This window comes from Vidua chalybeata (assembly GCF_026979565.1).
Source record: "Vidua chalybeata isolate OUT-0048 chromosome 1 unlocalized genomic scaffold, bVidCha1 merged haplotype SUPER_1_unloc_1, whole genome shotgun sequence".
NCBI lineage: Eukaryota > Metazoa > Chordata > Aves > Passeriformes > Viduidae > Vidua > Vidua chalybeata.
The window spans coordinates 32,217-55,543 of NW_026530279.1; the positions used below are offsets into that span (position 1 = coordinate 32,217).

At 64.8% G+C, this 23,327-nt stretch overlaps 3 protein-coding genes across 3 annotated transcripts in view; 2 read left to right on the top strand and 1 right to left on the bottom strand.

Annotated features, from left to right (window-relative positions):
• The window catches only part of OPLAH (5-oxoprolinase, ATP-hydrolysing), a gene marked incomplete at its 3' end in the record, with an annotated part of 33,631 nt that extends 31,113 nt beyond the window's left edge, over positions 1-2,518 (bottom strand). The window contains 3 exon segments of the mRNA XM_053932976.1: positions 705-896; positions 2,263-2,349; positions 2,351-2,518. Coding sequence (XP_053788951.1) covers positions 705-896; positions 2,263-2,349; positions 2,351-2,437 — 366 coding nt within the window.
• Positions 2,519-3,270: 752 nt separating this feature from the next.
• Positions 3,271-7,603, top strand: EXOSC4 (exosome component 4). Its single transcript, XM_053932977.1, has 3 exons — positions 3,271-3,529; positions 4,317-4,535; positions 5,094-7,603. The coding sequence occupies exons 1-3, from the start codon at positions 3,359-3,361 to the stop codon at positions 5,463-5,465; spliced, it is 762 nt and encodes a 253-aa protein (XP_053788952.1). The 5' UTR covers positions 3,271-3,358; the 3' UTR covers positions 5,466-7,603.
• Positions 7,604-8,842: 1,239 nt separating this feature from the next.
• Positions 8,843-22,884, top strand: GPAA1 (glycosylphosphatidylinositol anchor attachment 1; the record flags this gene model as incomplete). Its single annotated transcript, XM_053932978.1, has 6 exons — positions 8,843-8,964; positions 10,228-10,401; positions 15,825-15,936; positions 17,959-18,106; positions 21,264-21,365; positions 22,672-22,884. Coding segments are annotated over exons 1-6 (823 nt in total), but the record flags the coding sequence as incomplete, so codon positions are not given.
• Positions 22,885-23,327: the final 443 nt, after the last annotated feature.

A 23,327-nucleotide genomic window follows, 5' to 3' on the forward strand; every position in this document is an offset into this window, starting at 1 on the left:
TGCCCAGGTGTGCCCAGGTGTGTACCCAGGTGTGCCCAGGTGTGTGCCCAGGTGTGCCCAGGTGTGCTCTCACCAGGTCGAAGAGGCGGGGCCGGGCCTGCGTGCCGATGTGCAGCAGGTGTTGGTGTGGGGTGTGTTAGGGGTACAGGTGTGTGCCCAGGTGTGTACCCAGGTGTGCCCAGGTGTGTACCCAGGTGTGCCCAGGTGTGCTCACCAGGTCGAAGAGGCGGGGCCGGGCCTGCGTGCCGATGTGCAGCAGGTGTTGGTGTGGGGTGGGTTTGGGGTACAGGTGTGTGCCCAGCTGTGCCCAGGTGTGCCCAGGTGTGTACCCAGGTGTGCCCAGGTGTGTGCCCAGGTGTGCCCAGGTGTGCTCTCACCAGGTCGAAGAGGCGGGGCCGGGCCTGCGTGCCGATGTGCAGCAGGTGCCGGTGTGGGGTGTGTTAGGGGTACAGGTGTGTGCCCAGGTGTGCCAGGTGTGTGCCCAGGTGTGCCCAGCTGTGCCCAGGTGTGTACCCAGGTGTGCCCAGGTGTGCTCTCACCAGGTCGAAGAGGCGGGGCCGGGCCTGCGTGCCGATGTGCAGCAGGTGCCGGTGTGGGGTGTGTTAGGGGTACAGGTGTGTACCCAGGTGTGCCCAGGTGTGTGCCCAGGTGTGTGCCCAGCTGTGCCCAGGTGTGTACCCAGGTGTGCCCAGGTGTGCTCTCACCAGGTCGAAGAGGCGGGGCCGGGCCTGCGTGCCGATGTGCAGCAGGTGCCGGAAGCCGCGGGTCACGGCCAGCGCGGCGCGCTCCCCGCGGCGCTGCAGCAGCGCGTTGGTGGCCACCGTGGTGCCCATGCGGATCCACTGGATCCCGGAGCCGTCCAGCGGCTGATCCCGGGGCAGCGGCACCCCCAGCTCCTGCGGGACCCCGAAACTGAGCCCCGGGACCCCAGACCCGTTCGGGGACCCCAGACCCATTTGGGGACCCCAGACCCATTTGGGGAACCCAGACCCGTTCAGGGACCCCAGACCCATTCGGGGATTCCAGTCCCATTCGGGGACCCCAGCCCCACGGCCCCCCGGTGCCCGAGTGGATCCACTGGATCCCGGAGCTGTCCCGGGGCACCCCCAGCTCCTGCGGGACCCCGAAACTGAGCCCCGGGACCCCAGACCCATTCGGGGACCCCAGTCCCATTTGGGGACCCCAGCCCCACGGCCCCCCGGTGCCCGAGTGGATCCACTGGATCCCGGAGCCGTCCCGGGGCACCCCCAGCTCCTGCGGGACCCCGAAACTGAGCCCCGGGACCCCAGACCCATTCGGGGACCCCAGATCCACAGTGAGACCCCAGACTCACACCAGGACCCCAGTCCCATTCGGGGACCCCAGACCCATTTAGGGACCCCAGACCCACAGCAGGATCCCAGCCCCATTTGGGGAACCCAGACCCATAGGGGGACCCCATACCCGTTTAGGGACCCCAGACCCATTTGGGGACCCCAGACCCATTTGGGAACCCCCAGATCCATTTAGGGACCCTCAGCCCCATTTGGGGACCCCAGACCCATTTAGGGACCCCAGACCCATTCGGGGACCCCAGACCCACAGCAGGACCCCAGCCCTATTTGGGGACCCCAGACCCATTTAGGGACCCCAGACCCATTCGGGGACCCCAGACCCATTTAGGGACCCCAGACCCATTCGGGGACCCCAGACCCACAGCAGGACCCCCAGCCCTATTTGGGGACCGCAGTCCCATTTGGAGACTCCCTGCCCATTTGGGGGACCCCAGACCCATTTAGGGACCCCAGACCCATTTGGGGACCCCCAGCACGGGCTGGGGCAGGGGGTCCAGGCAGGCCCAGGGCAGGGGGGGCTTAGGGGGGTCCGAAGGGATCTGGGGGGGTCCTCTTGGGGGTCCTCGGGGGGGTCCCGGGATTTCCAACGGGGGTCCCTGGGAGAGGCATTTGGGGGGGGGGGTCCCAGTGGGTTCCTTTGGGGGTCCCTGGGGATCCCGGGGGGTCCCGGGGCTTGTTCCGGGGGGGGTCCCCCTGTGGGGTCCCGGGGTGTTCCCGGTGGGCTCTTGTGGGGGTCCCGGGGATCCCAGCAGGGCACTCGGGGGGGGGGGTCCCGCTGTCCCCGCTGTCCCCGCTGTCCCCGCTGTCCCCTCTGTCACCGCCGTGTCCCCCCGCTGTCCCCGCTGTCCCCTCTGTCACCGCCGTGTCCCCCCGCTGTCCCCGCTGTCCCCGCTGTCCCCGCCGGTGCCGGGGGCGGCGGGGCTCGCACCTCCTGCAGGACGCGGCGGATGCCCTCGGTGGGCGCGTCCCGGTACGCGGGGTCCTCGGAGAGCAGCTTGAGGACGCGGACGCGGCCCGCCGGGGCAGCGGGCGAACACGTCCGTGAAGGTCCCGCCGCGGTCGATGGCGAACTGGAACCCGGCGGGGGCGAGCGGCGCCGCCATGGCGGCTCCGGTACCGGCACCGGGCAGGGACCGGCGGCGCCCGGGGCTCCGCTCCGGCCTGGACAAGGTCGGGCTGGCCGGGCAGGGCTCGGCGGCGGCCGGGAAGGCTCGGTCCGCTCCGCTCCGGCCCGCTGAGCGCCCGGTGAGGGCGGGAAGGGCCGCTCGGTGCCGGTTCTGCCCCGGCCGGGGGCGCAGCGCTCGGTGCCGGTGCCCGCCGGGATCGGAGCCGCCCGGGATCGGAGCCGCCCGGCCGTGCCCGCGGGCTCCCGGGGTCCCGCCGCTCCGCCGGGGCCGCCCGGTCCCGTTCGGTGCCGCTCCGGTGCCGCCCGGTCCCGTTCGGTCCCGTTTGGTCCCCTTTGGTCCCGCTCGGTTCCGTTCGGTTCCGTTCGGTCCCGCGAACCGGCCGAGGGGGCGGGGCCTCGGAGGGGGCGTGGCCGCCGAGGGGCGTCACAGGGACACCGCCCCCTTAGGGGCGTGGCCTTCGTCTGAGGGGCGTGTCCTAACGTGGGCGTGGCCTCGGCGGCGGCGCGGGCCCTGCCGTGCTCAATTGGGGGCGTGTCCTGACGTAATGATTGCGTCACAAGGGGCGGAGTAACCGTAGGAACGGTCGGTGGGGGCGTGGCCTCGGCCGGTCAAGGGGGAGGCGCCGCCTTTTGGCGGGCGGCCGCGCGCGGGGCACGCCGGGAGTTGTAGTCCGGCCCCACAGGCCCCTCAGCGGCCGCGCGCGGGGCACGCCGGGAGTTGTAGTCCGGCCCCACAGGCCCCTCAGCGGCCGCGCGCGGGGCGCGCCGGGAGTTGTAGTCCGGCCCCACAGGCCCCTCAGCGGCCGCGCGCGGGGCGCGCCGGGAGTTGTAGTCCGGCCCCACACGCGGCGCCGGCAGCGGGAGCGGCACCGGGCGCGGGACCGGCGGCGGTGCGGGCATGGCGGGGCTGGAGCTGCTGTCGGACGCCGGGTTCCGGGCGGACGGGCGCCGGCCGGACGAGCTGCGCAAGGTGCGGGCCCGGCTCGGGGTGCTGGCGCGGGCCGACGGCTCGGCCTACCTGGAGCAGGGCAACACCAAGGTGCTGGCGGCCGTGTACGGCCCGCACGAGGTGAGCGGGGCCCCTTGGGGCTTGTGAACCCCCTTTGGGGCTTGTGAACCCCCCTCGGGGCTTGTGAACCCCCCTTGGGGCTTGTGAACTCCTCCTGGGGCTTGTGAACTCCTCCTGGGGCTTGTGAACTCCCCTCGGGGCTTGTGAACTCCCCTCGGGGCTTGTGAACTCCTCCTGGGGCTTGTGAACTCCCCTCGGGGCTTGTGAACTCCCCTCGGGGCTTGTGAACTCCCCTCGGGGCTTGTGAACCCCCCTTGGGGCTTGTGAACGCCCCCTGGGGCTTGTGAACCCCCCCTCATGGCCCCTGACCCCCCCCCCCCAGTCTCTGCCCCCCTCCCCCTGAGGTTTTCAGGGTCCCCCATTCTGAGCATCCCCCTCCCCGATTTGTGCCCCCCCCTCTCCCCTTCCCCCCCCCAGGTTTGGGGGTCCCCCAGCCCCCCACACGTGGGTGTCCCCCCCACTCCCATTTCTCACCCCCCAGGTTTGGGGGTCCCCCAGCCCCCCAGCCCCCCCCGTGTGGGTGTCCCCCCCCCTCCCATTTCCCACCCCCCAGGTTTGGGGGTCCCCCAGCCCCCCCCCCCAGGTTTGGGGGTCCCCCAGCCCCCCACAAGTGGGTGTCCCCCCCACTCCCATTTCTCACCCCCCAGGTTTGGGGGTCCCCCAGCCCCCCAGCCCCCCCCGTGTGGGTGTCCCCCCCCCTCCCATTTCCCACCCCCCAGGTTTGGGGGTCCCCCAGCCCCCCCACACGTGGGTGTCCCCCCCAGTCCCCGCTCTCTCTCCCCCGCAGGTTCGGGGGTCCCGGGCCAAGGCCCCCCCGGACCGGGCCCTGCTCAGCTGCCGCTGCAGCTCGGCCCCGTTCGCGGGGGGGGGCGAGCGGCGCCGCCGGCCCCCCCAGGGCGGGGGCGACCGCCGGTCGGGCGAGCGAGCCCTGCTGCTGCGGGGTGTGCTGGAGGGAGCCGTGCTCAGCCAGCTCTACCCCCGCTCCCAGATCGACGTGCACGTCCAGGTGACCCTGGGGGGGGTCCTGGGGGGATTTGGGGGGTCCTGGGGGGGTCTGGGGGTGCCCTGCTGCTGCGGGGCGTGCTGGAGGGCGCCGTGCTCAGCCAGCTCTACCCCCGCTCCCAGATCGACGTGCACGTCCAGGTGACCCTGGGGGGGGTCCTGGGGGTGATAGAAGGGGATTTGGGGGCGTCTGGGGGTTATTTTGGGTGGTTTGGGGGGTTTTGGGTCAAAAAACGCCCCCCCCCAGGTTCTCCAGGCGGACGGGGGCGAGCTGGGGGCCAGCGTGAGCGCGGCCGGGCTGGGGCACAGGGGGTCTGTGGGGTTTTTGGGGTGATTTGGGTGTTTTTGGGGTGATTTGGGTGGATTTTGGGGTGTCCCTGACCCCTGTCCCCCCCCCAGGTTCTCCAGGCGGACGGGGGCGAGCTGGGGGCCAGCGTGAGCGGGGCCAGGCTGGGGCACAGGGGGTCTGTGGGGTTTTTGGGTGGATTTTGGGGTGATTTGGGTGGTTTTGGGGTGATTTGGGTGGATTTTGGGGTGTCCCTGACCCCTGTCCCCCCCCCAGGTGCTGCAGGCGGACGGGGGCGAGCTGGGGGCCAGCGTGAGCGCGGCCGGGCTGGCCCTGCTGGACGCGGGCGTGGCCCTGCGCGGGGCCGTGGTGGCCGGCTCCGCCGGGCTGGCCGAGCCCCCGGCCGGGCCCCCGGTGGCCCTGAGCGACCTGAGCGCGGCCGAGGAGGCGGCCGGGGGCCCGCGGCTGGTGGTGGCCACGGTGGCGGGCAGCGGGCGGCTGGCCCTGTGCCAGCTGAGCGCCCGGCTGCACCAGGAGCGGCTGCGGCCGGTGCTGGACGCGGCCCAGGCCGCCTGCCGGGGGCTGCACGCCGTGCTGGACGGCGTGGTGAGGGCCAGGCTGCGCCAGGACACGGCCATGGAGCAGTGACTGACCACAGGGACCACCCCAGGACACGGCCATGGAGCAGTGACCACTGCAGGGACACGGCCATGGAGCAGTGACTGACCCCAGGACACGGCCATGGAGCAGTGACCATCAGAGTGACCGCCCCGGGACACGGCCATGGAGCAGTGACCATCAGAGTGACCACCCCAGGACACGGCCATAGAGCAGTGACCATCAGAGTGACCGCCCCGGGACACGGCCATGGAGCAGTGACCACTGCAGGGACACGGCCATGGAGCAGTGACCATCAGAGTGACCACCCCAGGACACGGCCATGGAGCAGTGACCATCAGAGTGACCACCCCAGGACACGGCCATGGAGCAGTGACCATCAGAGTGACCGCCCCAGGACACGGCCATGGAGCAGTGACCATCAGAGTGACCGCCCCAGGACACGGCCATGGAGCAGTGACCATCAGAGTGACCGCCCCGGGACACGGCCATGGAGCAGTGACTGACCCCAGGACACGGCCATGGAGCAGTGACCATCAGAGTGACCGCCCCGGGACACGGCCATGGAGCAGTGACTGACCCCAGGACACGGCCATGGAGCAGTGACCATCAGAGTGACCGCCCCGGGACACGGCCATGGAGCAGTGACTGACCACAGGGACCACCCCAGGACACGGCCACGGAGCAGTGACCATCAGAGTGACCACCCCAGGACACGGCCATGGAGCAGTGACCATCAGAGTGACCGCCCCAGGACACGGCCATGGAGCAGTGACCATCAGAGTGACCGCCCCAGGACACGGCCATGGAGCAGTGACCATCAGAGTGACCGCCCCGGGACACAGCCATGGAGCAGTGACTGACCACAGGGACCACCCCAGGACACGGCCACGGAGCAGTGACCATCAGAGTGACCACCCCAGGACACGGCCATGGAGCAGTGACCATCAGAGTGACCACCCCAGGACACGGCCATGGAGCAGTGACCAGAGTGACCACCATGGGGACACCAGGACACCACTGTAGAGCAGTGACCACTGCAGGGACATGGCCATGGCACAGTGACCATAGTGACCACCGTGGGAACACCAGGACACTGCTGTGGGGCAGTGACTGACCATAGTGACCACCATGGGGACGTGGCCGTGGCACAGTGACCACAGGGTCACCGTGGGGACGCTTTGGTGACCAACTGACCCCTGGGAGCTGCAGCATGACATCACTGCAGTGACCAGGCCTGGGGACACTGGAGTGACCCTGCACTGACCAGTCCTGGGGACACTGCAGCTGTGACCCTGCAGTGACCAGGCCTGGGGACACTGGAGTGACCAGTCCTGGGGACAATGGGGACACTGGAGTGACCCTGCAGTGACCAGTCCTGGGGACCCTGGGGCTGTGACCCTGCACTGACCAGTCCTGGGGTCACTGGAGTGACCAGTCCTGGGGTCACTGGGGCTGTGACCCTGCACTGACCAGTCCTGGGGTCACTGGGGACACTGCAGCTGTGACCCTGCACTGACCAGTCCTGGGGTCACTGAGGCTGTGACCCTGCACTGACCAGTCCTGGGGACACTGGAGTGACCCTGCAGTGACCAGTCCTGGGGACACTGGAGTGACCAGTCCTGGGGACACTGGAGTGACCCTGCACTGACCAGTCCTGGGGTCACTGGAATGACCAGTCCTGGGGACACTGGAGCTGTGACCCTGCAGTGACCAGTCCTGGGGTCACTGGAGTGACCAGGCCTGGGGACCCTGGGGGTGTGACCCTGCAGTGACCAGTCCTGGGGACACTGGGGACACTGCAGCTGTGACCCTGCACTGACCAGTCCTGGGGTCACTGAGGCTGTGACCCTGCACTGACCAGTCCTGGGGACACTGGAGTGACCCTGCAGTGACCAGTCCTGGGGACACTGGAGTGACCAGTCCTGGGGACAATGGGGACACTGGAGTGACCCTGCACTGACCAGTCCTGGGGTCACTGGAGTGACCAGTCCTGGGGACACTGGAGTGACCCTGCACTGACCAGTCCTGGGGACACTGGAGTGACCCTGCACTGACCAGTCCTGGGGTCACTGCACTGACCAGTCCTGGGGACACTGAGGCTGTGACCCTGCGGGTTTTGGGGGCCCCCACGGCGCCATGGCAATAAAGTGGGCTGTGTCACCGCACGTTCTGTGCCACTCTGTGTCACCTGAGCGTCACCTGGGTGTGTCACCCCTTGCACGCCCCCTCCCCACCGCGCTGCCCTCGCACCCCCGTGTCCCCCCTCTGCCCATCCTGTTCCCCCTCCTTGCCCCCCCAAGCCCGCTCATCGCCCTCCCTTTGCCCAGAACCCCTTTTGTGCCCCAAACCCCCCGGGTCCCCCGCTTTTTTTCCCCGTTTTTCGCCCTTTTTACCCCAAAAATCCTCCGTTATTCCTTGGCCCCGCCCACAGGCGTTTGGCCACGCCCACTCACCGCCGCTCTGCACGGCGCCCCCTGGCGGGGCGGGGCGGCGCGATCGCTGTCTCTGCGCTCCGCGCCCCGCCCTGGCCGCGCGCTCCGGCAGCGATTGAGCGGCCTGGCCCCGCCGTGCCCCGCAGGTTTTGGGGGATTTGGGGCATTTTGGGGGATTTTGGGGAATTTTGGGACGTTTTGGGGCATTTCGGGGGTCCCGGGGGGCACAGCGGGGTGCGGGGCAGGGGAAGGGCCGGGCCAGGCCCGTGTGGGGGCTGTGGAGTGCGGGGGGGACGCGGCGTGGGGGAGGGCAGGGCCCGGGGCCTGAGGGGAAGGGGAATTTGGGGTGTCCGTGAGGGATTTGGGGTGTCCCTGAGGGAGGAAGGGGACTTGGGGTGTCCCTGAGGGAATTTGGGGTGTCTGTGAGGGGATTTGGGGTGTCCGTGAGGGATTTGGGGTATCCGTGAGGGGATTTGGGGGCTCAGTGGAGTCGTTTGGGGTCCCTGTGGGTTTTTTAGGGGCTCAGTGGGGTTTGGGGTCCCTGTGGGGTCTCTGTGGTGTTTTTTGGGGTCCCTGTGGGTGTTTGGGGTCTCTGTGGTGTTTTTTGGGGTCCCTGTGGGTTCGGGGTCCCTGTGGGGTCCCTGTGGGGTTTTGGGGTCCCTGCGGGGTTTTGGGGTCCCTGTGGGTTCGGGGTCCCTGTGGGGTCCCTGTGGGGTTTTGGGGTCCCTGTGGGGTCCCTGTGGGGTTTTGGGGTCCCTGCGGGGTTTTGGGGTCCCTGTGGGGTCCCTGTGGGGTTTTGGGGTCCCTGCGGGGTTTTGGGGTCCCTGTGGGGTCCCTGTGGGGTTTTGGGGTCCCTGTGGGGTTTTGGGGTCCCTGTGGGGTCCCCGCGGGGTTTTGGGGTCCCTGTGGGGTTCGGGGTCCCTGTGGGGTCCCTGTGGGGTTTTGGGGTCCCTGTGGGGTCCCCGCGGGGTTTTGGGGTCCCCGCTGACCTGACCGGGCTCCCCGCAGCTCCCCGAGGCCATGGGGCTGCTGTCGGACCCGCAGTGCCGGCGGGCGCTGGCCCGGCTGCTGCTGCGCCTCAACACCCCGCTCTGGTGAGTGAGGGGCACCCCGAAACCGGGGGGGACCCCAAAACATGGGGTGATACCCCAACACCCCGCTCTGGTGAGTGAGGGGCACCCCGAAACCGGGGGGGACCCCAAAACATGGGGTGATACCCCAACACCCCGCTCTGGTGAGTGAGGGGCACCCCGAAACCGGGGGGACCCCAAAACATGGGGGGGGTCCTGAAACATGGGGGGGGACCCAACACCCCGCTCTGGTGAGTGAGGGGCACCCCGAAACCGGGGGGACCCCAAAACATGGGGGGGGATCCCAAAACATGGGGGGATCCCAACACCCCCTGTGGTGAGTGGGAGGCCTTGGTGGGGTCCTGGGGGTGATTTTGGGGTGCTGATGCCGTTTTTGGGGTGCCAGTGACGATTATGGGGTGCCGATGCCCATTTTGGGGTGTCAGTGCTGATTTTGGGGTGCCCCCCGCAGTGTGCTGTGTTACCTGTCAGGGATCACCTGGTTCCTGCTGCTGTCCCCGCACGTTCCTGTGCTGGGTTTGGGGTGTCACTGATGGTTATGGGGTGATTTTGGGGTGCCGATGGTGATTTTGGGGTGCCCCCCGCAGTGTCCTGTGTTACCTGTCGGGGCTCACCTGGTTCCTGCTGCTGCCGGCGCTGGCTCCCCGCACGTACCTGTGCTGGCTGTGGGGTGTCAGTGCTGGGTTTGGGGTTATTTTTGGGGTGCCGATGGTGATTTTGGGGTGCCGATGGTGATTTTGGGGTGCCCCCCGCAGTGTCCTGTGTTACCTGTCGGGGCTCACCTGGTTCCTGCTGCTGCCGGCGCTGGCTCCCCGCACGTACCTGTGCTGGCTGTGGGGTGTCAGTGCTGGGTTTGGGGTGTCAATGCTGGGTTTGGGGTGTCAGTGCTGGGTTTGGGGTTATTTTTGGGGTGCCGATGGTGATTTTGGGGTGCTCCCCGCAGTGTCCTGTGTTACCTGTCGGGGCTCACCTGGTTCCTGCTGCTGCCGGCGCTGGCTCCCCGCACGTACCTGTGCCGGCTGTGGGGTGTCAGTGCTGGCTGTGGGGTGGGTTTGGGGTGTCACTGATGATTTTGGGGTGTCAGTGCTGATTTTGGGGTGCCCCCCGCAGTGTCCTGAGTTACCTGTCGGGGCTCACCTGGTTCCTGCTGCTGTCCCCGCACGTACCTGTGCCGGCTGTGGGGTGTCAGTGCTGGCTGTGGGGTGGGTTTGGGGTGTCAGTGCTGGGTTTGGGGTGTCAGTGCTGATTTTGGGGTGCCCCCCGCAGTGTCCTGTGTTACCTGTCGGGGCTCACCTGGTTCCTGCTGCTGCCGGCGCTGGCTCCCCGCACGTACCTGTCCGAGAACGCCATGGGCTCCACCATGGTGGGGGAGGGCTCCGACCTCGGGCCCCGCGCCCTGGCGCTGGCCCGGGACTTCGGGGGGCACAAGAGGAGAGCGGGGTGAGACCCCCGGAATTGGGGGGTTTGGGGGGTTTGGGGAGGGGGACACAGCTGGGACTTCGGGGGGCACAAGAGGAGAGCGGGGTGAGACCCCCGGAATTGGGGTTTGGGGGGTTTGGGGAGGGGGACACAGCCGGGACTTCGGGGGGCATAAGAGGAGAATGGGGTGAGACCCCAGGATTGGGGATTGGGGGTTTTGGGGGGTTTGGGTTTCGGGACACAGCCGGGACTTTGGGGGGCACAAGAGGAGAGCGGGGTGAGACCCCCGGGACTGGGGGGTTTGGGATTTGGGATTGGGGTTTCAGGGGTTTGGGACTGGGTTTGGGGGGTTTGGGGAGGGGGGACACACCTGGGACTTTGGTGGCCACAGGAGGAGGGCAGGGTGAGACCCCCAGATTGGGGTTTGGGAGAACTGGGGGGTTTGGGGAGGGGGGACACACCTGGGACTTTAGTGGCCACAGGAGGAGGGCAGGGTGAGACCCCCAGATTGGGGTTTGGGTTTGGGGACACAGCCGGGACTTTGGGGGGCACAAGAGGAGAATGGGGTGAGAACAGGGGGATTTGGGGTCAGGGTTGGGGTTTATGGGGTTTTGGGTGGGGTTTGGGAAGGGGGGGACACACCAGGGAATTTTGGGGGCACAAGAGGAGAGCAGGGTGGGAACAGGGGATTTGGGGAGGGGGATTTGAGGTTGCCTTTGGGGGTGGATTGGGGGGTTTGGGGAGGGGGGACACACCCGGGAATTTTGGGGGACAAGTGAAGAGCAGAGTGACGCCTTTGGGGTTTGGAGGAGATTTGGGGGAGTTCCCATTCCCACTCCTGCTTGGAGTGGCTGGAGAAGGGATTTGGGGCATGGTTTGGGGTGCCTCAATCCCAACCCAAATCCCAATCCCAATCCCATAACCTTTTAGGGGCATGCCCGTGGAGTGGCTGGAGCAGACCATGTTCCAGCTGGGGTTTGGGGCAGTTTTGGGGTGCCCCAATCCCATATTTGTTGTTTTAGGGGCATGCCCGTGGAGTGGCTGGAGCAGAGCGTGTGGGGCTCGGGGCAGTTTTGGGGTGCCCCAATCCCAATCCCAATCCCATATTTGTTGTTTTAGGGGCATGCCCGTGGAGTGGCTGGAGCAGAGCGTGTGGGGCTCAGGGCAGTTTTGGGGTGCCCCAATCCCAATCCCAATCCCATATTTGTTGTTTTAGGGGCATGCCTGTGGAGTGGCTGGAGCAGAGCGTGTGGGGCTCAGGGCAGTTTTGGGGTGCCCCAATCCCAATCCCAATCCCATATTTGTTGTTTTAGGGGCATGCCCGTGGAGTGGCTGGAGCAGAGCGTGTGGGGCTCAGGGCAGTTTTGGGGTGCCCCAATCCCAATCCCAATCCCATATTTGTTGTTTTAGGGGCATGCCTGTGGAGTGGCTGGAGCAGAGCGTGTGGGGCTCAGGGCAGTTTTGGGGTGCCCCAATCCCAATCCCAATCCCATATTTGTTGTTTTAGGGGCATGCCCGTGGAGTGGCTGGAGCAGAGCGTGTGGGGCTCAGGGCAGTTTTGGGGTGCCCCAATCCCAATCCCAATCCCATATTTGTTGTTTTAGGGGCATGCCCGTGGAGTGGCTGGAGCAGAGCGTGTGGGGCTCAGGGCAGTTTTGGGGTGCCCCAATCCCAATCCCAATCCCATATTTGTTGTTTTAGGGGCATGCCCGTGGAGTGGCTGGAGCAGAGCGTGTGGGGCTCGGGGCAGTTTTGGGGTGCCCCAATCCCAATCCCAATCCCATATTTGTTTTAGGGGCATGCTCGTGGAGTGGCTGGAGCAGAGCGTGTGGGGCTCGGGGCAGTTTTGGGGTGCCCCAATCCCAATCCCAATCCCATATTTGTTTTAGGGGCATGCCCGTGGAGTGGCTGGAGCAGAGCGTGTGGGGCTCGGGGCAGTTTTGGGGTGCCCCAATCCCAATCCCATATTTGTTTTAGGGGCATGCCCGTGGAGTGGCTGGAGCAGAGCGTGTGGGGCTCAGGGCAGTTTTGGGGTGCCCCAATCCCAATCCCAATCCCATATTTGTTGTTTTAGGGGCATGCCCGTGGAGTGGCTGGAGCAGAGCGTGTGGGGCTCAGGGCAGTTTTGGGGTGCCCCAATCCCAATCCCAATCCCATATTTGTTGTTTTAGGGGCATGCCCGTGGAGTGGCTGGAGCAGAGCGTGTGGGGCTCAGGGCAGTTTTGGGGTGCCCCAATCCCATATTTGTTGTTTTAGGGGCATGCCCGTGGAGTGGCTGGAGCAGAGCATGTGGGGCTCAGGGCAGTTTTGGGGTGCCCCAATCCCAATCCCAATCCCATATTTGTTTTAGGGGCATGCCTGTGGAGTGGCTGGAGCAGAGCGTGTGGGGCTCAGGGCAGTTTTGGGGTGCCCCAATCCCAATCCCATATTTGTTGTTTTAGGGGCATGCCCGTGGAGTGGCTGGAGCAGAGCATGTGGGGCTCAGGGCAGTTTTGGGTGCCCCAATCCCAATCCCAATCCCATATTTGTTTTAGGGGCATGCCTGTGGAGTGGCTGGAGCAGAGCGTGTGGGGCTCAGGGCAGTTTTGGGGTGCCCCAATCCCAATCCCAATCCCATATTTGTTGTTTTAGGGGCATGCCCGTGGAGTGGCTGGAGCAGAGCGTGTGGGGCTCGGGGCAGTTTTGGGGTGCCCCAATCCCATATTTGTTGTTTTAGGGGCATGCCCGTGGAGTGGCTGGAGCAGAGCATGTGGGGCTCAGGGCAGTTTTGGGGTGCCCCAATCCCAATCCCAATCCCATATTTGTTTTAGGGGCATGCCTGTGGAGTGGCTGGAGCAGAGCATGTGGGGCTCAGGGCAGTTTTGGGGTGCCCCAATCCCAATCCCATATTTGTTTTAGGGGCATGCCCGTGGAGTGGCTGGAGCAGAGCGTGTGGGGCTCAGGGCAGTTTTGGGGTGCCCAATCCCAATCCCAATCCCATATTTGTTGTTTTAGGGGCATGCCTGTGGAGTGGCTGGAGCAGAGCGTGTGGGGCTCAGGGCAGTTTTGGGGTGCCCCAATCCCAATCCCAATCCCATATTTGTTGTTTTAGGGGCATGCCCGTGGAGTGGCTGGAGCAGAGCATGTGGGGCTCGGGGCAGTTTTGGGGTGCCCCAATCCCATATTTGTTGTTTTAGGGGCATGCCCGTGGAGTGGCTGGAGCAGACCATGTTCCAGCTGGGGCTCAGGGCAGTTTTGGGGTGCCCCAATCCCAATCCCAATCCCATATTTGTTGTTTTAGGGGCATGCCCGTGGAGTGGCTGGAGCAGAGCGTGTGGGGCTCAGGGCAGTTTTGGGGTGCCCCAATCCCAATCCCAATCCCATATTTGTTTTAGGGGCATGCCCGTGGAGTGGCTGGAGCAGAGCGTGTGGGGCTCAGGGCAGTTTTGGGGTGCCCCAATCCCAATCCCAATCCCATATTTGTTGTTTTAGGGGCATGCCCGTGGAGTGGCTGGAGCAGAGCGTGTGGGGCTCAGGGCAGTTTTGGGGTGCCCCAATCCCAATCCCAATCCCATATTTGTTGTTTTAGGGGCATGCCCGTGGAGTGGCTGGAGCAGAGCGTGTGGGGCTCGGGGCAGTTTTGGGGTGCCCCAATCCCAATCCCAATCCCATATTTGTTGTTTTAGGGGCATGCCTGTGGAGTGGCTGGAGCAGAGCATGTGGGGCTCGGGGCAGTTTTGGGGTGCCCCAATCCCAATCCCATATTTGTTTTAGGGGCATGCCCGTGGAGTGGCTGGAGCAGAGCGTGTGGGGCTCAGGGCAGTTTTGGGGTGCCCCAATCCCAATCCCAATCCCATATTTGTTGTTTTAGGGGCATGCCCGTGGAGTGGCTGGAGCAGAGCGTGTGGGGCTCAGGGCAGTTTTGGGGTGCCCCAATCCCAATCCCAATCCCATATTTGTTGTTTTAGGGGCATGCCCGTGGAGTGGCTGGAGCAGAGCGTGTGGGGCTCAGGGCAGTTTTGGGGTGCCCCAATCCCATATTTGTTGTTTTAGGGGCATGCCCGTGGAGTGGCTGGAGCAGAGCATGTGGGGCTCAGGGCAGTTTTGGGGTGCCCCAATCCCAATCCCAATCCCATATTTGTTTTAGGGGCATGCCTGTGGAGTGGCTGGAGCAGAGCGTGTGGGGCTCAGGGGCAGTTTTGGGGTGCCCCAATCCCAATCCCATATTTGTTGTTTTAGGGGCATGCCCGTGGAGTGGCTGGAGCAGAGCATGTGGGGCTCAGGGCAGTTTTGGGGTGCCCCAATCCCAATCCCAATCCCATATTTGTTTTAGGGGCATGCCTGTGGAGTGGCTGGAGCAGAGCGTGTGGGGCTCAGGGCAGTTTTGGGGTGCCCCAATCCCAATCCCAATCCCATATTTGTTGTTTTAGGGGCATGCCCGTGGAGTGGCTGGAGCAGAGCGTGTGGGGCTCGGGGCAGTTTTGGGGTGCCCCAATCCCATATTTGTTGTTTTAGGGGCATGCCCGTGGAGTGGCTGGAGCAGAGCATGTGGGGCTCAGGGCAGTTTTGGGGTGCCCCAATCCCAATCCCAATCCCATATTTGTTTTAGGGGCATGCCTGTGGAGTGGCTGGAGCAGAGCATGTGGGGCTCAGGGCAGTTTTGGGGTGCCCCAATCCCAATCCCATATTTGTTTTAGGGGCATGCCCGTGGAGTGGCTGGAGCAGAGCGTGTGGGGCTCAGGGCAGTTTTGGGGTGCCCCAATCCCAATCCCAATCCCATATTTGTTGTTTTAGGGGCATGCCTGTGGAGTGGCTGGAGCAGAGCGTGTGGGGCTCAGGGCAGTTTTGGGGTGCCCCAATCCCAATCCCAATCCCATATTTGTTGTTTTAGGGGCATGCCCGTGGAGTGGCTGGAGCAGAGCATGTGGGGCTCGGGGCAGTTTTGGGGTGCCCCAATCCCATATTTGTTGTTTTAGGGGCATGCCCGTGGAGTGGCTGGAGCAGACCATGTTCCAGCTGGGGCTCAGGGCAGTTTTGGGGTGCCCCAATCCCAATCCCAATCCCATATTTGTTGTTTTAGGGGCATGCCCGTGGAGTGGCTGGAGCAGAGCGTGTGGGGCTCAGGGCAGTTTTTGGGGTGCCCAATCCCAATCCCAATCCCATATTTGTTTTAGGGGCATGCCCGTGGAGTGGCTGGAGCAGAGCGTGTGGGGCTCAGGGCAGTTTTGGGGTGCCCCAATCCCAATCCCAATCCCATATTTGTTGTTTTAGGGGCATGCCCGTGGAGTGGCTGGAGCAGAGCGTGTGGGGCTCAGGGCAGTTTTGGGGTGCCCCAATCCCAATCCCAATCCCATATTTGTTGTTTTAGGGGCATGCCCGTGGAGTGGCTGGAGCAGAGCGTGTGGGGCTCGGGGCAGTTTTGGGGTGCCCCAATCCCAATCCCAATCCCATATTTGTTGTTTTAGGGGCATGCCTGTGGAGTGGCTGGAGCAGACCATGTTCCAGCTGGGGCTCGAGGTCCATCGCCAGCCCTTCAGCCGCACCCTGCCCTTCCCCGACGAGGCCCACGAGCGCTACGTACTGGGAACACTGGGAGCACTGGGAGCACTGGGAGCACTGGGAACGGGGGGATGGGGCACTGGGAGCACTGGGAACGGGGGGATGGGGGACTGGGGGCACTGGGAACGGGGGGATGGGGGACTGGGGCACTGGGAGCACTGGGAACGGGGGGATGGGGGACTGGGGCACTGGGAACGGGGGGATGGGAGCACTGGGAATGGGGGGATGGGGGACTGGGAGCACTGGGAGCATTGGGAGTGGGGGGATGGGGGACTGGGAGCACTGGGAATGGGGGGATGGGGGACTGGGAGCACTGGGAACGGGGGGATGGGGGACTGGGAGCACTGGGAGCACTGGGAACGGGGAGATGGGGGCACGGGGAGTACTGGGAGCACTGGGAATGGGGGGATGGGGGACTGGGAGCACTGGGAGTGGGGGGATGGGGGACTGGGAGCACTGGGAACGGGGGGATGGGGGACTGGGACACTGGGAATGGGGGGATGGGGGACTGGGAGCACTGGGAATGGGGGGATGGGGGACTGGGAATGGGGGGATGGGGGACTGGGAGCACTGGGAATGGGGGGATGGGGGACTGGGAATGGGGGGATGGGGGACTGGGAGCACTGGGAATGGGGGGATGGGGGACTGGGAATGGGGGGATGGGGGACTGGGAGCACTGGGAGCACTGGGAGCGGGGGACTGGGGCACTGGGAGCACTGGGAGCGGGGGCATGGGGGACTGGGAGCACTGGGAACAGAGGGAATGGGAGGACTGGGAATGGGGGGATGGGAGCACTGGGAATGGGGGAACTGGGAGCATTGGGAATGAGGGAATGGGAACTGGGAGCACTGGGAATGGGGGGAGCTGCAGGCATGGGGGGGACTGGGACTGGGGGAATGCGGGGTCCCTGGGTGTGCTTTGGGGTCCCTGTGCAGGTTTGGGGTCCCAGGGTGGGTTTGGGGTCCCAGGGCAGATCTGGGGTCCCTGTGCAGTTTTGGGGTCCCAGCGTGGGTTTGAGGTCCCAGGTCAGTTTGGGGTCCCTGTGCAGGTTTGGGGTCCCAGGGTAGGTTTGGGTTCCCTGTTCAGTTTTGGGGTGCTGACCCCCCCGTCCTGTCCCAGCTGGTGCGGGGTACCAACGTTTTCGGGGTGCTGTGGGGATTTTGGGGTCCCTGTTCAGTTTTGGGGTCCCAGGGCAGGTTTGGGGTCGGTCCCAGGTCAGTTTGGGGTCCCTGTTCAGTTTTGGGGTCCCAGGTCAGTTTGGGGTCCCTGTTCAGTTTTGGGGTCCCAGGGCAGGTTTGGGGTCCCAGGGCAGTTTTGGGGTCCCAGGGCAGGTTTGGGGTCGGTCCCAGGGCAGTTTTGGGGTCCCAGGGCAGGTTTGGGGTCGGTCCCAGGGCAGGTTTGGGGTCCCTGTTCAGTTTTGGGGTCCCTGTTCAGGTTTGGGGTCCCAGGGCAGGTTTGGGGTCGGTCCCTGTTCAGTTTTGGGGTGCTGACCCCCTGTCCTGTCCCAGCTGGTGCGGGGTACCAACGTTTTCGGGGTGCTGCGTGGATTTTGGGGTCCCTGTTCAGTTTTGGGGTCCCAGGGCAGGTTTCGGGTCGGTCCCAGGGCAGGTTTGGGGTCGGTCCCTGTTCAGTTTTGGGGTCCCTGTTCAGGTTTGGGGTCCCAGGGCAGGTTTGGGGTCGGTCCCTGTTCAGTTTTGGGGTGCTGACCCCCTGTCCTGTCCCAGCTGGTGCGGGGTACCAATGTTTTTGGGGTGCTGTGGGGATTTTGGGGTCCCTGTGCAGTTTTGGGGTGCTGACCCCCCGTCCTGTCCCAGCTGGTGCGGGGTACCAACGTTTTCGGGGTGCTGCGTGGATTTTGGGGTCCCTGTTCAGTTTTGGGGTCCCTGTTCAGTTTTGGGGTCCCTGTTCAGTTTTGGGGTCCCAGGTCAGTTTGGGGTCCCTGTTCAGTTTTGGGGTCCCAGGGCAGGTTTGGGGTCGGTCCCTGTTCAGTTTTGGGGTCCCAGGTCAGTTTTGGGGTGCTGACCCCCTGTCCTGTCCCAGCTGGTGCGGGGTACCAACGTTTTCGGGGTGCTGCGCGCCCCCCGCGCTGCCAGCACCGAGGCGCTGCTGCTGCTCGTGCCCTGCTCCGAGGGCACCAAGAACAACCAGGCCGTGGGGCTACTGCTGGCCCTGGCGGGCTACTGCCGAGGTGGGGGGCTATGGGGGCAGCTGGGGGGGCTACGGGGCACCTGGGGGGCTACCGGGGCACTTGGGGGGCTACTGCCGAGGTGGGGGCTACGGGGCACCTGGGGGGGCTATGGGGGCACCTGGGGGCTACTGCCGAGGTGGGGGCTATGGGGGCACCTTGGGGGCTACTGCTGGCCCTGGCGGGCTACTGCCGAGGTGGGGGCTACGGGGGCACCCGGGGGGCTACGGGGCACCTGGGGGGCCTATGGGGGCACCTGGGGGGCTACCGGGGCACCTGGTGGGCTACTGGGGCACCTGGTGGGCTACTGCCGAGGTGGGGGCTATGGGGCACCTGGGGGGGCTATGGGGGTACCTGGGGGCTACCGGGGCACCTGGTGGGCTACCAGGGCACCTGGTGGGCTACTGCCGAGGTAGGGGCTACGGGGCACCTGGGGGGCTACCGGGGCACCTGGTGGGCTACTGCCGAGGTGGGGGCTACTGGGGGCACCCAGGGGGCTACCGGGGCACCTGGGGGGCTACTGGGGGGCACCTGACAGGCTACTGGGGCACCCGGGGGGCTACTGCCAAGGTGGGGGCTACTGAGCTACCTGGGGGGCTACTGGGGGCACCTGGGGGGCTACCGGGCCAGGGGGCTGCTGGGGGCTACCGGGGCATGCCCAGGGTGCCCCACAACGACCAGGCTGTGGGGCTGGTGCTGGCCCTTGGTGGCTACTGATGAGGTGGGGGGGCTACCGGGGGTGGGGGGGGCAGCTGGGGGGGTACTGGGGGTACTGGGGCTGGGGGGGCTGGGCTGGACTGGGATGTACTGGGCTGTACTGGGATGTACTGGGATGTACTGGGTGTACTGGGTGTACTGGGTGTACTGGGTGTACTGGGATGTACTGGGCTGTACTGGGATGTACTGGGTGTACTGGGTGTACTGGGATGTACTGGGCTGTACTGGGCTGTACTGGGATGTACTGGGCTGTACTGGGATGTACTGGGCTGTACTGGGCTGTACTGGGATGTACTGGGTTGTACTGGGATGTACTGGGTGTACTGGGTGTACTGGGCTGTACTGGGTGTACTGGGCTGTACTGGGATGTACTGGGTGTACTGGGCTGTACTGGGCCATACTGGTTTGGTCCCAGAGCTCCCAGTTTCCCCAGGCCAGGTGTACTGGGCTGTACTGGGATGTACTGGGCTGTACTGGGTGTACTGGGATGTACTGGGATGTACTGGGATGTACTGGGATGTACTGGGTGTACTGGGTGTACTGGGCTGTACTGGGTGTACTGGGATGTACTGGGATGTACTGGGCTGTACTGGGTTGTACTGGGTGTACTGGGTGTACTGGGGTGTACTGGGCTGTACTGGGATGTACTGGGATGTACTGGGCTGTACTGGGCTGTACTGGGATGTACTGGGCTGTACTGGGTGTACTGGGCTGTACTGGGATGTACTGGGTGTACTGGGATGTACTGGGTGTACTGGGTGTACTGGGTTGTACTGGGTGTACTGGGATGTACTGGGTGTACTGGGTGTACTGGGTGTACTGGGATGTACTGGGTGTACTGGGATGTACTGGGTGTACTGGGCTGTACTGGGATGTACTGGGATGTACTGGGTGTACTGGGATGTACTGGGCTGTACTGGGATGTACTGGGATGTACTGGGCTGTACTGGGTGTACTGGGTATACTGGGATGTACTGGGTTGTACTGGGTGTACTGGGTGTACTGGGCTGTACTGGGTGTACTGGGTGTACTGGGATGTACTGGGATGTACTGGGTGTACTGGGCTGTACTGGGCTGTACTGGGATGTACTGGGATGTACTGGGTGTACTGGGTGTACTGGGATGTACTGGGATGTACTGGGCTGTACTGGGATGTACTGGGTGTACTGGGGTGTACTGGGCTGTACTGGGATGTACTGGGATGTACTGGGCTGTACTGGGCTGTACTGGGATGTACTGGGTGTACTGGGATGTACTGGGTGTACTGGGTGAACTGGGATGTACTGGGTGTACTGGGATGTACTGGGTGTACTGGGCTGTACTGGGATGTACTGGGTGTACTGGGATGTACTGGGTGTACTGGGTGTACTGGGTGTACTGGGATGTACTGGGTGTACTGGGATGTACTGGGATGTACTGGGTGTACTGGGATGTACTGGGTGTACTGGGTGAACTGGGATGTACTGGGTGTACTGGGCTGTACTGGGATGTACGGGGCTGTACTGGGATGTACTGGGTGTACTGGGATGTACTGGGATGTACTGGGCTGTACTGGGCTGTACTGGGTGTACTGGGATGTACTGGGCTGTACTGGGATGTACTGGGCTGTACTGGGATGTACTGGGATGTACTGGGATGTACTGGGCTGTACTGGGTGTACTGGGTGTACTGGGATGTACTGGGCTGTACTGGGCTGTACTGGGATGTACTGGGCTGTACTGGGATGTACTGGGCTGTACTGGGCTGTACTGGGATGTACTGGGTGTACTGGGATGTACTGGGTGTACTGGGTGTACTGGGCTGTACTGGGTGTACTGGGCTGTACTGGGATGTACTGGGTGTACTGGGCTGTACTGGGCCATACTGGTTTGGTCCCAGAGCTCCCAGTTTCCCCAGGCCAGGTGTACTGGGCTGTACTGGGATGTACTGGGCTGTACTGGGTGTACTGGGATGTACTGGGATGTACTGGGATGTACTGGGATGTACTGGGTGTACTGGGTGTACTGGGATGTACTGGGTGTACTGGGCTGTACTGGGCCATACTGGTTTGGTCCCAGAGCTCCCAGTTTCCCCAGGCCAGGTGTACTGGGCCAAGGATCTCATCTTCCTGGTGCTGTACTGGGTGTACTGGGATGTACTGGGATGTACTGGGCTGCACTGGGTGAACTGGGCTGTACTGGGATGTACTGGGCTGCACTGGGTGAACTGGGGTGTACTGGTCTGTACTGGGCCGTACTGGTCTGTACTGGTTTGGTCCCAGAGCTCCCAGTTTCCCCAGGCCAGGTGTACTGGGCCAAGGATCTCATCTTCCTGGTGCTGTACTGGGATGTACTGGGATGTACTGGGCTGTACTGGGATGTACTGGGCTGTACTGGGCTGTACTGGGTGTACTGGGCTGTACTGGGCCATACTGGTCCGGTCCCAGAGCTCCCAGTTTCCCCAGGCCAGGTGTACTGGGCCAAGGATCTCATCTTCCTGGTGACCGAGCACGACCTGCTGGGGACACAGGCCTGGCTGGAGGCCTACCATGACGTCAACCTTACTGGTGAGACTGGGAGCACTGGGAGGGGCTGGGGGACACGGTGTGAGCCTTACTGGTGAGACTGGGAGCACTGGGAGGGGCTGGGGGACACGGTGTGAGCCTTACTGGTGAGACTGGGAGCACTGGGAGGGGCTGGGGGACACGGTGTGAGCCTTACTGGTGAGACTGGGAGCACTGGGAGCACTGGGAGGGCCTGGGGGACACGGTGTGAGCCTTACTGGTGAGACTGGGAGCACTGGGAGGGACTGGGGGACACGGTGTGAGCCTTACTGGTGAGACTGGGAGCACTGGGAGGGGCTGGGGGACACGGTGTGAGCCTTACTGGTGAGACTGGGAGCACTGGGAGCACTGGGGGACACGGTGTGAGCCTTACTGGTGAGACTGGGAGCACTGGGAGGGACTGGGGGGTTCTGGGGGGTTTTGGGGGTCCCTGGGGTGGTTTTGGGGTCCTGGTGGGGTTTTATGGGATCCTGGGGTGGTTTTGAGGGTCCCAAGGGGTTTTTGGGGGTCCCCATGAGGTCCCTGGGGTGGTTTTGGGGGTCTCTGGGGTTGGTTTGGGGTCCCTGAGGGGTTTGGGGGTCCCGGGGGGTTTTTGGGGTCCCTGTGATGTCCTGGGGGGTTTTGGGGTCCTGGTGGGGTTTTGAGGGTCCCGAGGGGTTTTTGGGGGGTCCCCGTGAGGTTCCTGGGGGTGGTTTTGGGGGTCTCTGGGGTTGGTTTGGGGGTCCCTGGGGTGGTTTTGGGGTCCCTGTGATGTCCTGGGGGGTTTTGGGGTCCCGGGGATGATTTGGGGGTCCCGGGGGTGATTTGGGGGTCCCCATGAGGTCCCTGGGGTGGGTTTTGGGGTCCTGGTGGAGTTTTTTTGGGTCCTTGGGGGGGTCCCTGGGGTGTTTTGGGGGGTCCCTGAGGATTTCTGGGGTCCCTGTGAGGTTCCAGGTGGGTTTTGGGGTCCTGGGGTGGTTTGGGGGGGCTCTGACAGGTGCTGCCCCCCCCCCACACAATGTCCTCTTGGGGGGTCCCGGGCCGGGCGGGGCCATCCAGACACGGGGGTCCCGTGGGGACACCTGGGGGGGTCCTGGGGTGTCCTGGGGTGTCCCAGGGGTGTCCCAGGGGGTCTCACAGGTGTGCCCCCCCCCCAGGTATCCACTCGGGGGGTGGTCCCGGGCCATCCAGGTGACCCTGGCTGGAGCTGGGCACGGACACAGTGACCAGAGTGGACACGGGGGTCCCGTGGCCATTCTGGGGGTCCCGTGGGTGTCCTGGGGGGATCCTGGGGGGGTCCCAGGGGGTCTCACAGGTGTGCCCCCCCCAGGTATCCACTCGGGGGGGGTCCCGGGCCGGGCGGGGGCCATCCAGGCGGCGCTGGCGCTGGAGCTCAGCTCGGACGTGGTGACCAGCGTGGACGTGGCCGTGGAGGGGCTGAACGGGCAAGTGCCCAACCTGGACCTGCTGAGCCTCTTCCACTCCTTCTGCCTCAAGAGCGGCCTGCTCTGCACCTTCCAGGGCAAGGTGGGGGTCCTGGGGGGCTTTGGGGGGTCCTGGGGGGGCTTTGGGGGGTCTGGGGGCTGCTGTGCCCAACCTGGACCTGCTGAGCCTCTTCCACTCCTTCTGCCTCAAGAGCGGCCTGCTCTGCACCTTCCAGGGCAAGGTGGGGGTCTTGGGGGGTCCTGGGGGGCTTTGGGGGGTCTGGGGGCTGCTCTGCACCTTCCAGGGCAAGGTGGGGGTCTTAGGGGGGTCCTGGGGGGCTTTGGGGGGTCCTGGGGGGCTTTGGGGGGTCCTGGGGGGGTCTGGGGTTCTCCAGGCTGGGGGGGCACCAAGGGGTCACTCCCCAGGCTGAGGGGGGGGGTCAGGAGTCACTGAGGAGTCACTGAGTGGTCAGTGGTCACTCAGCGGTCACTCATGGTCAGTGGTCACTCAGTGGTCACTCAGGGTCACTCAGGGTCACTCTGCCCCCCCAGCTGCCCCCCC